The sequence below is a fragment of the Cyrtonyx montezumae genome, unplaced genomic scaffold (assembly GCF_038088225.1).
Source record: "Cyrtonyx montezumae isolate F1298 unplaced genomic scaffold, pur_monq_1.0 scaffold_8, whole genome shotgun sequence".
NCBI classification, from domain to species: domain Eukaryota; kingdom Metazoa; phylum Chordata; class Aves; order Galliformes; family Odontophoridae; genus Cyrtonyx; species Cyrtonyx montezumae.
Window position 1 is genome coordinate 42,639,950 of NW_027072089.1, and position 15,698 is coordinate 42,655,647.

Below are 15,698 nucleotides of genomic sequence, written 5' to 3' on the forward strand. Positions count from 1 at the left end.
TGTGCATGTATGATTACACAAGGTAGGCATGAACTCAAATACCAAGGCACTGCATATAACATAATGGTTGATAAAAAAATTGTTTTTAATGTTCTGTAAGGTCTTGCTCTTCATTCCTATGCAGTCTTGAAAATACAGTCTGTTTCAAAATCCTTGCAGTCTATCCGTGTATTGCTACATTTTAGAGAAACCCTGGCATTATGTCCATAAGGCTCATGAGTTAATCCATGTTAATAGTTAACTGACTACAGAACAATGGCATGTGAATACAAATTCTTTGTGGATATTGGACCTCATTATTTTGTTCCTGTTGAAGGGGTGACCTCACCTTTTAGGCTTGTATAGCCTTAGTGCTGTGTAACACCATGGAAATGGAGGTACTGGAGGTTTTTTTAAACATGGTTATTAATTTCTGTATTAATACAGGTGTATTTTTTACATCACGTAGTTTAATAACACAAAGTTTGCAACAGGTCACTCCAATTTTTAAGTCAGAACGTGGGCTCAGTGATGTATCCCAATAAAAAAGAAGCTATATCCATTGTAGCTGTGCAGGGCTTTGAATAATTGTGGTGGTCTCATAAGAAACGTGTCTTGTGTAGGTCATGTTCATAGCAATGCAACTGTAATAATGGTGATGAGTCTATCAGAACCATTGTTGATCAGAATAAAATTAAAACTCTCCCTATTAAAAAAATCACATTAATAAAACCATCAGTTTTAGAACAGTCCTGAACTGGTATGAGAAGCCTACTAGCAGAGAAAGGAAGATCCATGAGAATTTGGCTGGGAGTCTGTAGTTGGCTATTTTGTATTACTTGCTTAGCAGACCATTACACAGTAGATTATTTGTGACAGTTACATCTGATGAAGTGCTGGAGAGACAAAGGAAAATAAACTGAAGAGGAACTAAAAAGGGAAAACAAAACAGATGAGAACAAATTTGAGAATTAGTTGACAGATGATATAGGTGAAAATTGTCAGTTAAATGTCCCTAATCTGACCAGAGCCTAGTGAGGGTGCAAATTCTGGAGCCCTCAAGACAAGAAGGACATTGAGCTGTTGGAGTGGGTTCAGAGGAGGGCCACAAAGATGATCAGGGGGCTGGAGCACCTCTCCTACAGGGAAAGGCTGAAAGAGCTGGGGCTTTTCAGCCTAGAGGAAGGAGGACTCCTGAGGGACCTTGTAATGACCTTCCAGTATCTGAAGGGGGCCTAAAGGAAAGCTGGGGAGGGAATTTTTATAAGGGCAAGTAGGAACAGGACAAGGGAAAATTGTTCTAAACTGGAAAAGGGTAGATTTAGACTAGATATCAGGGAGAAATTCTTTACGGTGCGGGTGGTGAGACACTGGAACAGGTTGCCCAGAGAGCTTGCAGATGCCTCCTCCTTGGAAGTGTTCAAGGCCAGTCTGGATGGAGCTTTGAGCAACCTGGTTTAGTGGGAGGTGTTCCTGCCTATAGCAGGGGGTTGGAACTAAATTTTCATATATTTTCTATCAGTGTGTTGTCCTTCTTGTAGCTGTCCCCAGAGCCAACTGTCTACTCCCACTCATCTAACAGCCCTTCAGCAGCCCTCAGAGGTGACAAGAGGAAGGGATATTGAAGGCTGTGGATTCTGTGGCTCAAAAGATTAATTTCCCCTTCATTTAAGGATTTATCTTTTTTACAGTTGTAAGGATGACTGCTCAAATGTTCTTAATTGTGTCTGCTTGCCTGATGGGAAATGTGCAAGAGCATTTGGGGTCTGTGGCTTTGGTACATGGCAAATGGCAATTAACAGAACAAAATCTGCCTCTGGCAAATTAACTTTGCACAGATTCTAGAGGCTTTTTTCCATCAGTTTTGTTTTTATATGTTTTTATTTGCTGAAGCACAGGAAATTGAGGTTATAGTTTCAAAATGTTTGTTGAGTTGGAGTCCTTCTTGCCTGTCAGGTGCATGTATTTTCTAGCCCTCCTTTCCCATTTGTATTTATCTAGGTATTGGCCTGCATCCTTTAGTGTGTTTTGCCTATGATGTCTGACTCATTATGGCAACAGAAGCACTGATGCCAGGCCCAGAAGCAGTACTTAAAAACCTGCTTCTTCAAGCTCAAAGCTAACCAGTTTGTGGCAAATGGAAGAAATGCAATCATTTGGCACCTTGTCCATGCATCAGTTCTGAAACATGGGACCTTTCTTCCCCGCTTTTCTGAGAACCTTTTTTTGTTTAGCTAGGTTGTAATAAAGACTGCTAACTCCAGAGTGTAGAGTTTAATGCTTTGGAAGGAAATGACTGGCTTATTGCATTCTTTCTTGGGTTGCCAAGCCTCTTCCCCCACCTCACCTCCCAGTACATTCAGGCTTATATCCAGTAATGAAGAGAATCTAAGATTTCAAATAATCTTTCTTAGCGTTTGTGTTTGGGATGGAGGGGGGAATGGATAGGGCAGCTAGAGAAGAGAAAGGCAAAATAGGTCTTAAAAACAGACAAAACACAATCTGAAAGTTCAAAAACAGAAGATAAGTGAATTCCCCCAAATATTCTGCTTAAAACATAATATAATTTTTGTTTTCTTTCCTCATTGCTTTGTTTGGGAACATCTTGTGGTTATGTATACTTGAGACTTGCAAGGTCTGGGCTCTGCTGTACTCAAACACTTCCTATGACAGAGGCTGAAAGCATGGAGGCTTCCTGTATCTGGGGAGATCAGTGCTGGCAGGCTGCTTCTTCCACATACCAAGGTGAGAAAGTAGAAACTCCCAAGGAAGCTGGCAGTGTTACATAGAAAATGGAAGAGTTTCGAACAGTAGGTGATGATCATCTTGTCCTTCTCACAAATACCAGCATTATGATCATTTGTTTGCATGACTCCATAAAAACAACAGAGCAGCTGGGGATACTCCCTGAGAAGTGCTCCTCACAGAAGAACACCAGCAGAAAGGAGAGTGCCAGGCACAGAATATTTGTCAGCAATTTGTACCAGTGTAGTGCCTGACTGCTGAGGATGAAACTGAGGAGAAAAAACTTAAGGGGGCTGAGATGAATTTGTCCAGATTTGTGTTGAACAGAACAATGCAAAACTGGTAGGTTTTATACCTCTTCAGGGGTTTCAAAACAGGAAAATCAAGAACCACTGGTGTGCCTTAGAGCATGACTTCATGCTTGCTTTTGGGGCAGAGCTTCCCTGTCTGCCAACAGTGACTTTTGTGTGGCCTCTGTAAGATGTCTGCCATTTTGGACCACTCGAGTCCTTATCAGTGCCCCAAGAGAAATCGTGTTTAGCATTTGGAGGCACAGCAAATTTACTTTGGCTTTGCTTGGGGGACCAGTGGATTGAATTGAGATGAGGCCTCTGGAGGTTCTAAGGAGAGCAGACCAGAAGCTCCAGCAATGCAGGAGGTATCCAGGGCAGACAATTGTCATGGGAATAAAACCACCTTGACCAGAGTTCTCAGAAATGAGAGTTTCTTCTGCTGCTCACCAAGGGACTGTCACTGCTGGAAGAGAAAGAGCCAGCTCCTGCCTCTTGCCAGCTGTGGGATGGAGGAAGCCTGTCTCTGTGGTACCCTTCTTCTGGCTCTGTCACATCTGCCTCCACTCCCCTTCCTCTTCTGTGTCAGAAGTCCTCTGGCACTGAAACCTGTTCACCATTGCCACATCACTGGAGTTCAAATTCAGTGATGCTACTGAGAAGCCTTCACCTGTACGGAGCTCACAAATACATCTATATGTACCTATGCATCATCAGTGCTATAGGAACTCATTCTGTCCACTAGGAGAGCTGATGGGAAAAAAATCCAAGCGGACAGACCTCATCTTTTATTAAATTCTCCTCACCAAAGTATTGGGACAATGGCACACAGTCTGACAACAGGATGGCTTTGGGGTTGTACAACGCAGTTGCCATCAGGCTTGTGCAGCATGCTGGAGTAAAAACACAACCTGAAGAAGAGCAATTTTAGAGCCACCTGAAGAAGAACACTTTCAGAATCATTTCATGTTCTGTTGTGGTCCAGCACTAGCCCCCGCCTTCTCATGTCATTCACCCTTGTTCTGCCTTCTCTTCCTTGTCTGGCCTAAAGTAGCCCTCAAATCATGGTGTCAGATATTCTCTGATAGAACTGGGACAGTGGTTCAAAAGGATCAAGAGAGGATGCTATTGAATCAAATAGCCATCTGTTTGATCTTTCTTTCTGGTGCTGTTTGTTTATTTAATAGGTTTTGAGTGAGGCTTTCTTTATTCAAGAAGAATGCCCATAGTGAAGCTGTGTTTCCACCTATTATGCACTTACAAGTCATTTTCTGTCAAACTGGGTGTCATGAGTCCGAGCTGATTTTCCTCTGAAAGGGCTGGTTTGCAATCCATGTGGGAGGTTTTCTAGAGTTCCTTCTTTCTTCTAGAAGGTCTTCACAAATCTGTATTAACAAGAGAACATGAAGACCTCACATATATTACTGAGGCACATCAGCATTCTTGGAATCCTTACTGTTTCCTGAGAATGTCCTTTAACAATAAAATAGTAAGCTGAATGACAGCTGACTACACAGAGAAAGGGCAAGTTCCAGTTTCTCCCAAGAGGAAACTAAGCCAATTTTATAAAGCAGATTATTCTCCTGGAAGGTCTTTAACTCTTGAGTATAGGTTACTAATATTTTCCACTAAGGCGTATACATTTTGCAGTGAGCACAAACAGTGTGGCATAGATGACCATGAGGTCTCAGATGACTGCAAACAGCTGAGATTCAGTTCTCCTTTTCCCATTCTATTTGCCAGGCCATATTTTGTTGCCAGATTCCTCTGTTAATCCAGAACACAAGGACAGTCCTAATAGAACTCAAAAGAAGAAGAGTAGGAGTCAAAAGAAGAAGGGCATCCAGTGATCTGGTTTGAGATTTTCTCTGTTCTTCAACTTTTTGTTGTTGAGATTTTATGTCATTTTTGCAAAGCAGGAAAGGTTGGGAGGAATAGTTCTCTCTCTGAGGCTGAAACAAATGATAGACTTTTCATGAACTGGGCAGAATAATCCAAAGGGCATTGCTGAGAACACAGTGAAACAGTGGGAGTTTTTGTTAGAAGAGTTCTAAATGTGGCATCTAGCAAATATGGAGGTACAGAATATGTAAAGCCCAGAAAGGGTGTGTTTTCCTTCAGTCTTCCACCACTGTGCCAGAAAGACCAAAGGTCAGGTTTTCAAAAGAATGCTATGTTCACTAATTCTAATTTAATTATCTAACACAAGTAGCCACGTTTTCAAATGGCTAAGACCCAAGCAACTCCCATGGAAACCGTATCAAGCACAGCCCTGTTTAAAAGTGCAGCTGGTTTAAATTCCTATGCAACACTTTTTTTTGTTGTTGTTTTTAATTTGGAGACATTCTAGAAGCCAGAGCAAAGTTATTGGTTCTGAGCAGTGGCCATAAGTGTCTTATGGTAGTTCCTTGTGATTCTTTGATTCTTCAAAATATATTCCCAAAGACAGAACAAGAAGGCTTGTGCGTGTGGAGTTTTCTGTATTTTTTAATATAAATATGGAAGCCTTGAGAGGAGAAGAGCTCAGTAACTTAGAGACTTGTCAAGAAACCCAAGGCAAATTATCAGCTCAGCCCTCACAGGCAGATTGGGAAATCCCAGGAGTGCCAACAAGCAGCGTTCTGTATCTCCTTTCTGAAATTACAGAACTATGCTTCTACATCTGATTTCCAAGGTTTAACAGAGCAGTCATTCGAGGCTTTGAACTATTCTTCCAAACACTAATTTTCAGGGCCTCCGTTCCAGCATATGGAAGAGGAAGCTTCAAAAATCCTATCATGAGACTGCTTGAATTGGCAGCCCTGTTATCAAGATGTTACTCTCAAGGCCAAACTCATAGGAATGATCTTGGAATAAAGGCCCTATTATCTCTCACCAGCTCTTCAAATTCTCCATCCCCCAAGAAGTTCCACAGTTGGAATAGGATGCTGGACTGTCTGGAAAAAGATTAAATTGTTCACAGCTGCCTGGGAATTAACAGACTTCCTCTCTTTTACGGTGGAATGCAGCGTATTTTCAAGCCAGGTGGAAGATGGCATGCAAGGTTCTTATAGGACCTACAGTTGGCATAAAGAGCAACATTTTCATGTCTGCTCATATATCTGAGTTACCAGGGCTCAATAATAATTTTCTGGCAGATTACTCCTGCCCTACAGCAGGTTTCTGTGATCACTAAAGCCAGAATGAAAGCAATGGGTCTGGATTTCACACTTCATATCATTCCACACTGAAGCTTTAATTTTAAAACCTACTTTTTTTCTTGTGACACAAATCAGCAGAAATGAGTGTGACAACACACAGGTAAACAGCTGAGGAAACTGCGGTGACAGTTCTGTAGCAGGCACAGTGATAATATCATATCTGGGAGCGAATTATTCCAAATAACTTGGTAAATCTTTGCCAAGATTGCTAACTGAGAAACTGTACACTGTAAATAGCAAATGTGATCTGCCTTTGTCCAAGGCAAAATAAAAACTTATGAGTTTTCCTTATTATCACAACACTTATTGATCCTAATAAGTAGAATCCTTACTATCAAATAATGCCTGCCCGTATTTAAATAATTCATTTCATGAATACACAAAGGTCCTCTCTGAGGGCTGCCTAAATGGTCTTTATTTATTTGATGGCATCTTCAGTTTGGTGAATAGAAACTGAATTTTAGCCCTGATCGTTAAAGAAGGAAAATTTGGATTGTGCTCAGCTTAATCTTTCACAGATTTAAAAAGGCAAGATTATTCAGAATAGGGATGGACAAAAACATATTGCATAATAAGCATTCTCAACAGTTGTAGAAGTATTTATTTTTTTTTTTTTAATACAAAATGCTAATAAAAATGCTGATGCTCCCCAGCTGTGAGAAGGTATTTTTCACCTGCTTTAGTATTGTCTGATACTGGGAAAAAAAGAGAAGTATACCCAAATGCATCTGGCCTTTTTCACTAAACTTTGCAAGTTTTCTTTGCTTCCTCGTGACATGAAAAGAATCATTTCAATCTTTTAAATGTATATATTATGTATACAAATGTACATATATTATATATACAAATATACATATATTATATATACAAATATACATATATTATATATACAAATATACTTTTTTTTCTATAGGCTTTACCCACTATGACTTTAAGTACAGCTTTCTATTGCAATTTGCACTTTCTATGCTCTTCTAAGCTGCAGGCACTGGTTTCAAACCGCAAGTGAAAGTCCTGGCAATACAGTGAAGATTTTACCACAGATTTCTATCTGAAGTTACACACTCATTTGCGAAAGTACGTATGCATAAAAATCAGTCAAATTGAAACCAGTGTGCAGCCAGTTCTTCTGATCTGGTAAAATTCTGACCTATTCTTTTCTACAGCTTGTTCCTTGATACCAATTGAAATCACATACTGAGAGGATGTGGCAGCAGTTGGCAATAAATATTCTATACTTTCTGTTCCTTTCTTCCACATGATCCATTAATACATTCCTTTCTTCTCAAATGCTGCTTTACAAGACAGTGTGGTCTGTGATGCAGACTTTATGTAGATGGTTCCTATTCTCACAGAATAACTAGAAGTCCTTTAGCATCTCATACACGGAGAAGGGAATGAGGAATTCCATTAGTAGAGCCAAAAATCATTTAGATAATGGTTTAAAAGAAAATAATGCAAAAATTGCACAGGACAGCTTTGCCAACATCCTATCAAACAAAATGGGGGAGAATGAAAAGAGGGGCTCAAGAATGAAGCAGTGATTTTTGATGGTAGGTTCCTGGGCAGGGGACAGCATATATGGGACTCTGACACTTGTGGGCAGGCTAGTGTCATGCTCTGCATGATTTGGCTGAACTCAGCCACTTCTAAAGTTGCTTTAAAGGGGTTTGTGTCAACTCGGCTGAGACAACTCAATCGAGGGAAGAAAATCCAAGTAGACAGACCATTGGTGCTGAGGTTATTGCTACATAAATACCTGAAAAGGAATTTCCAAATCCGCTATGACACAGACATAATACTGGGGGAAAAGGGGAATAATCAGTTTATTTCAGTCACTAAGTCAAAACAAAAGTATACTGACAGTGAATTCATGGTGTAAAGAGGCTCTGAAGCCATCGGCAGGCAGTGGGAGGAAGATTCCCTTTTGCAGGCAGTGCCAAAGGCCAGCTGCTGCCTGTCCCTTGAGGATCCAACCTTGAGCAAAGCCTGCTGTGAGTGAGTGGGTTTGGGTGAGTCCCCAGCTCTGGCCTCACATGGGATTGGGGCAATGAGCCCCACCTTGCAGAACACTGGCACTGTGTCTTACTCCCTGGGGATGGAGAGAATAAACAAGATAAGGCTGAACCCTTGCAGTACAGAAACAAGGTGGAGAGTGCATTTCCTCAGTCTGAAAAGCAGCATTTTATATTTGCTTGTTACACACTGTGGAGTTTTGAGTTTCTCTTTCTTTCTTTCTCAAGGAAATCTTTAAGAAAATCATTCAAGAAATCTTAAGAAGCTTTGCTGCCACACAGCCATTCCTTCCTCACTGTTATTTGTAGATTTCACCCAATCCGGTTTGACTGCCAGCCCCAACATTAAGTTCAAAACAAACTTTTATTGGAAGATTAAGACCGGAAAGCAGGATTTTGAGAAGTCCGTGTCCAACAGAGTATTAATTTATTCTCCATTACATAGCACTAAAAACACTATTAAGAGCGAAAACTTGTGTTTCCACAGCCCAGCAACACCTATAAATGGGGCTTTGTGGTTTCACGGGGATCTCTCTTTTGAGGTTTCTTTCCTGAGTCACTGCCTTGCTCGTTCCAAGTCTTCACCTCAGGGTAGAGTTTATGGACCCAGCTGAGGAGGACTACAAGCTGACCTGCATTATTACCCAGGCACAAAGAGCCCTTTCTCTCTGCAGAGCATAAATACCATGTCCCCGACGTAGTGGGCTGCTCAGTGTCAGCAGTTCTTATACATGACTGCTGGAGCCACCACTGTGCATTACAGAGCAGCTGATTTGTTTCCAGGACCATCATCAGCACGGAAGCTAAGACAAACACAAACACAGATAAATAGAACATTAATATGCCTGCTGGCAACCTGCACCCCGCGCAAATTAAGAGACCCTTAAAACCTCTGCACAGTGCAATGCAATTCTCTACCTGACTCTCTTCAGGCTGTCTGACAACGCAGCCGTCTGTATGTTTATAAGCAAGAAATGCTCCAGCTGCTTGACGCTGCAAATAACAGCAATTCACGAAGTCTTGGCATTTAATTTGCCAAGTGTGCTTCCTTGCAAAGATGATGAGTCGGGTTTTCTTCATTTTACTTGGAAAACAGAGCAATGAGGAAATCAGCTTTCCTCAGCAACTCAAAATATTGCTTCTGTAAAAGAGAGGAAAAAAAAAAAGAGAGAGAGAGAGCAAATACCTGTGGTAGAACTGTGAGCACACTTGAGCAGTGTGCTCCCGACCCGCAGTGGGGGGCTAGGTGCGGGCAGGCTGGATGCTGCTGCCTTCATTCCACTGCGTGCGGGCAGCAGCAGGGGCTTTGATATGTACTGCTACCGCCTGCACTTCACAACAGGACCATCCCATAGGTACAATAGCTTTTGTGTGTTAAAATGCATTAAGGACAGCAGCAGCTTAGTTGTGATGGATATGGCTCCGCTTTCCTAAATCGGTGTTTCCTTTGTTGAGTTATGTAAATCTGCTTCACTGCTGCCCAGATAGGAACCGCTAATCTAAAAAAAAAAAAAAAGAACTAAAATAAGATTTATAATCTATTATAGCACATAGTATGTCAACGTCAGCTGTTCCTGCTATCGAGAAGTGATGAAACAATCAAAATTATCACATGTACTGCTCTGAAATGCTAAAAAAACTTATCTCTAATTAGAGTGTGTCTGAGTGGGAGAAGGGCTGCTGGGACATGCTTTTTCTCTGAGTGAATTTTCCAGGTGCCCTGAATGTTGTTTGCCTTCTGGTTCTGTGGTGTCGTTGTGGATTTCTCATACCAACTGCTACATAGCCTGCCTCTATGAGGAAAACAGCCTGTGTTTAGAAAATATATTAACATGCTTTAGGAACATGTCTATTGTATTCAAACTAGCGGTAAAAACATGGAGAAAAAGCTGTTTCCTTAAAACCATGCTGTGTGGTCAGCCTTAAAGCTAACCAACACACTTGTTCTGAGCACTGTTTTTTAAAATGTTTTCTAGATGCCTAGCCTGGATCCCAAGGAACAAAAATATCTGTCGGGTTTTCTTTCCTCCTTGGCTCATGGGGTGTGTACCATTTTAGTTCCTTGTGAAGCTTCATGAAACACCTGCTGAGAACACAGAGCCTTAGGTGGATGCAATCAAATAGCCATGTCCTGGACTATGTGAGGAGTGCCTGCACTGTATCTGAAGGAGAATGAGGCTGCAGAGAGCTTTAGACAATGGTCTGATTGTCCGAGGCTCTGTGCTTGCCAGGAGCAAGACAAGGGGCAGGGAGGGAAGAGGAGCTGGAAAAAAAGAAGTGAGGAAAAGCCTGAAACTATTTGGTTACAGCATTACCTGTGTTGTGAATCAGTTGACACAGAGAGAAGGCTCCTTTGGTTTCAGTTTTTAACCTGGAATGCTAATTCTGTTACACATAAATCAATCTTTGAGAATATGAAAGGAAGGAAAATCAGGTGCTAGGGTTTCAGTCCTAGTGGGGGCAGGTGCATTATTAGTGCTCTGTGGATAATTACATCTTCTTCACTGACAGCAGTAATAAAATTTACGGTATGGACAGAGCTTAACGTTGGCACCAGCCTCCAGCCCTGAGTCACAGGGGAAGTCTCTGCCTGTGCGGGGCTCTCCACAAGACAGAACTTTGATATGTGGCTTGGAGGGTGTGATGTGTTTAAGTGTGGTGTTAGTATGCCGCAGTCAACCTTGTATGGCTCGGGCAGCTGTGAGACACAGCTCCATTACCTGGCATAGCTCACAAGCTGAAGCTTCAGGAATGCAACTGAAGAAGCTGTATTTTATCTTTGTGAACATAGAGAGACAGACAGCTTACATGCCAATGTGATTAACATACACATACACACGAATACATATAGGTTATACAGGTATATATGTTGTATGGGTGTCTTCCCAATTACGGTCGCCTGCAGCACCCTAAACACTTCATTTGCGATTCTCTGAATTCCCTCTGGCTGTTGAGGTGCTTCCAACTGATGTGTATAATATGGATGTTCCATGTATATTTTTCCCCTCCAACCTCACTGCAAGTTCTTCATGTCCTTTATACTTACTATTCCTATACTTGGCTCCATATTCATCTCCAAGACTGTCAACACAGTTCACCTCCTGTAATCAGGAAATGGTGATTAAATGAACATCCAAGTACAGAAGCTGTCAACCTGGTGTTCATCCTTTTTTAAAGTTAGGAGAAAAAAAAAGTTCAATTACCTTTTGCACTCATGTGGCTCTGAAAACCTCTTGGAGAAAAAAAATAAGGTGGAAAGGGGAAAAAGAAAAAAGGGGGAGGAAAGGGGAGAAGGGGAAAAGAGAGAATGGGAAAAAAAGGGGGAAAAGGGGAAAGGAGAAAAAGGGAAAAGATTGAAGGAAAGAAAGAAAAAAAAGGAAAAGGGAAAAGGGAAAAAAGGGAAGGGAATGGAAGTAGAAAGGGGAAGGGAAGGGAAGAAGAAAGGGGAAGGGAGAGAAAAAACAACAACAAAAAAGTGGCTTTATCTCTTGCACGCTGTTAACACAGAATCAGGTTGGGAGTTAAATGTCAATTATACCATTTTTAGCATTTACTGGAACAGTAAAGGAGAAAAAAATCTCAATTGAAAATGCACGCACTGCAAGCCCTGCAGTTCTGTGTTTCCTTGGGTGGGTCATTACAGCTCGTTTGGGACACGGCATCATAGCATCACATAATCATGGACTCATAGCATGGCTTGGGCTTGCTAGGGACCTTGACGACCATCCCGTTTCAGCTCCTGCCGTTTAGCGGTCTTTCGGCTCAGTGTTTTCGGCATCGGGTCCCCCTCTTTGGGAGCCCTCGGAGACTTGGAGTCAGCGTTAGGCGACAGCGTGAAAAACAAGCCGTCGGGGGACGGGCGCACGCCCCGGCACGACGGCTCTTCCCACGCCCGTCCCCTTCTCTGGACGGGACGGTCTCGAGGTGAGCGTCGTGGCGCGCACCCCCCGCAGCTCCGCTCCCTCCCAGCCTCTCCCGTCCCGCCCCGTCCGTTCTCCGCCGCCGCCACTGGGAGCGCGGCCCCTTTAAGAGCCCGGCTTTGCCTCCCGGTAGCTGAAGGTCATTAAACACAAAAGCGCTCCAGCGCTGCGGTCCAATATAGCGCATGCGCCCTGCCCGAGGACTGGCAGGGAGACGGCAATATGGCGAGAATGCCTGGCAGCGGCGGCGGCGGAGAGTGGAGCGGCGGCGGCGGCGGGGGAGGCGGCGGCGGCGGGTACGGCGCGGGGGAGCGGCCGCCGGGCCGCGGGCGGGGAGCCCCTCGGCCGCACCGCTACTGCAGCGCTGGAGAGGAGGAGGAGGGCGAGGAGGAGGATGAGATCCAGGAGGTGCAGATAACGGGGGACGAGGAGGAGGAGGAGGAGGAGGAGGAGGAGGAGGACGGAGCCGATGGGGGGCTGCTGCTGGACGAGGAGGAGGAGGAGGAGGAAGAGGAGATGGGTCTGGACTGGGACGGCGAGGAGGAGCCCGAGCCCGTGCCGCCCGCCCCGGGCCGTACGCCGAGCGGTGGCAGCGGCGGCGGCGGCAGCGGCGTCGGGGCAGCCCCGGGGGGAGCCGCGGCGACGGCCCCGGGGAGCGGCGGCGGCGGCGGCCCCGGGGGGGCGGCGGAGGACGCGGAGCTGGAGGCGGCCCTGCTGCTGCAGCGGCCCGAGCGGGCGCGGCTGAGCGAGAACACGCGGCTGGCCACCCGCTACGCCGTGCGCATCTTCCGCGAGTACCTGAGCGAGAAGGCGCAGAGCCCCGACTTCGAGACCATGGACAAGGGGGCGCTGTGCCGGGTGCTGCGCTCCTTCTACGCCGAGGCGCGCTCCAAGAGCGGGCAGCTCTACTCCAAGTCGTCCCTCATCAGCATCCGCAGCTCCCTCAACCGCTACCTCAACGAGCCGCCCTACTGCCGCACCCTCGACCTCACCAAGGACCCCGAGCTGCGCGCCGCCAACCTCACGCTGGCCGCCGTCATCCGCAAGCTGGAGGAGCAGGGCGCGGGGCCGGTGGTGCAGAAGCAGGCCATCACCCGCGCCGACCTCCGCAAGCTCTACACCTGCAGCGTCTTCAGCACTCAGAGCCCCTTTGGGCTCCTCAACAAGGTCTGGTTCGAGACCTGCATGTACTTCTGCACGCGGGGCCGGGAGAACCAGCGGGAGCTGGAGGAGGACTCGTTCGGGCTGGCGGTGGATGAGGACGGACGCAAGTTCGTCTACTTCAAGGCGCTGGGGCCGTACCACAAGTCGCGCTCGTCCTCCTGGAGCAAGAAGCGGGCGGAGAGCAGTGATGAGGAGAACCTGCCTCGCATGTACGAGACTGGCACTGAGTTCTGCCCCTACGCCAGCTTCGTCAAGTACCTCTCCAAGCGCAACCCCCTGTGCAAGGCCTTCTTCCAGCGCCCGCGGGACCACTGCAGTGAGGGCGACGTCACCTGGTATGAGAACAAGGCCATTGGCAAGAACCTGCTGGGCACACGCATGCAGATGCTCTCCAAGGCGGCCAAGCTCTCCAAGACCTACACCAACCACTGCATCGGCGCCGTCTCCATCGCCACCCTCAACAGCATCGCCGGCATCGGCACCAAGCTGGGGGGGCCGCCGCTGCCACCCCATCACCACCCCGCTCCCCACCACCACCACCACCACCTCCTCCACCACCCCGCTGGCGGGGCCTGCTACGCTTCTGCCGCCCTCAACGGTGGGCCGAGGCCCCGGCCACCTGCTGCCAACCCGTACGTGCTGCCCAAAGACGGCGATGCCGCGCCGGTGAAGGCAGAAGTGGCCGCGGTAGCCCCAGCCAAGCGGGCCCTCTACGAGGCGGTGTTCCCAGCAGGGGCTGCGGCTGGTGGTGAGGCCTGCGGGCCCTCTGCCTCCCCCAAAAGACTGTGCCGCCGCCCCGCCGAGCCCCCAGACGCTGCCGCCGTGCCTGCCGTGGTGGTGGTCTCAGTGAAACACGACCCCCTGCCTCACCTCCTGCCCGAAGCCAACGGGCACAGAAGCACCACCTCACCCACTGTAGTATCACCTGCTCTTGTTTCCCCCACACAGGTAACCGGAAAAAGGAGGAAAAAAAAAAAAAGAAAAAGGCAAGCTGGCGACCCCGTCCCATGCAGCCTGCTGCTTGCCCCCCCTTCCCCCTCTGTTTTTCTTTCTTTCCCTCCTTACTTTTTCTGCCCCTTCCTTTTTTGTGGAAGATGCAAGTTCTGAAAGTCGGGCCAAAGTCGTAGATAAGGGCATCTGATATCATTAGTGTGTGTGGTGTTCTTGATGTGCTAATGAACTATTTGAATAACCTCAAATGCAGGAAACAGCCAGGAGAATACTCAATTACACACTAGTAATGAGGGTGTAATTTTAAACTTCAGAAGTTAACAAGAGGGTTAATATGGCAATTGCATTCATCTTGTATTTGTTTATTTAAAATAGCTCTGTTTCCTGGCAGTGATCCTCCTTTTTTTTTTCCCTCCTTTTTTTTTTTTTTTTTGTGAAGCAAATTGACTTGAGTTGCATTAGTTGCCATAGTGGCGAAATATACAGCGGTGCACAGTGAGGTGGGGCTGAGCTGCGGAACCAGGCCCGGTTCTGCCTGTGTGCCCACCAGCTGCTGCCTGGCCCCTGTGCTGCCCTGTCTTTGGGTTTTTGGTCACAGGAGCTAAGTTAGCACATTGGGCTTCAATTGGAAGTCGTTCCAACATTGTCTATAAGACCTCGGCACCTTCGTCATGCCCCATACAATCTCATGTTTCAGGCCGTAACTTCATTGCTCCCTGCCCTCACCCCTGCGACGCCCAATAGCAGCAGTCGGGTCTCAGCCCACTGTGCACAGCTCTCTGACATGCCTGAGCTGCTCCTAAGTGGAAATACCAGTTTTGGACAGAGTGACCCTTCGAGGGCCTGCAGCTCCTTGACCACATCAGAGCTGGCTAGGGGAGGGGCCGGGGATGCCTGCATAAGCATGCCTGGTCTTTAGAATACCGATACCCCCTCCTTTCTGGTGTGTTCTTTGACCTAGTCAGTGGGGTTTGATCTCCCGGTGTCTGTGAATGGCTCTGAGGCTTGGCTGTGTGCAGACAGAGCTTTTGTTCTAGCTCATTATTTCAGGTATCAGCTAAAGCTTGTGGCTGAGTTTTAACCCTGCGTTCCTAGTTCGCTTGTTTTTAACAACCTTGAGAGTAATTTTGAAACTCTCAGCATAGTCCAGTGTTCAAGAACGTCTTGCATGTAGGGACAGGGACCTGATGGAGAGAACATCATGTACCCTCAACCTGTAAAGCAAGGTGGTAGAAGCCAAAGGCATTACAGCCTGGCCTGCACCTGTCTGAACTCTGCACCCAGCTCACGTGAGGAGGGATCCTCTTCTTGTATAGCTGTGTTTTTGTGGCTGTGATTCTCACTAATGGCCAGTGACTCGTGTTGTTCTATGGTTCTGTGACTGGGAGGAAGAGAGAAGTATCTCAAACAGGTGGTGGCGTGCACAGCTATGTG

General features: G+C 46.2%; 1 protein-coding gene across 2 annotated transcripts in view; it reads left to right on the forward strand.

The window, feature by feature from the left end:
* KCTD1 (potassium channel tetramerization domain containing 1) overlaps positions 1-15,698 on the forward strand; it is a 97,279-nt gene that overhangs the window by 18,040 nt on the left and 63,541 nt on the right. Inside the window, exon 1 of one of the 2 annotated variants that reach the window (XM_065752605.1) lies at positions 12,279-14,261. The exons of the other annotated variant lie outside the window; for it this stretch is intronic. Coding sequence (XP_065608677.1) covers positions 12,372-14,261 — 1,890 coding nt within the window. The 5' untranslated portion in view covers positions 12,279-12,371. Of the gene's footprint in view, positions 1-12,278; positions 14,262-15,698 lie in introns of those variants that run through there. 2 annotated transcript variants of the gene reach the window in all.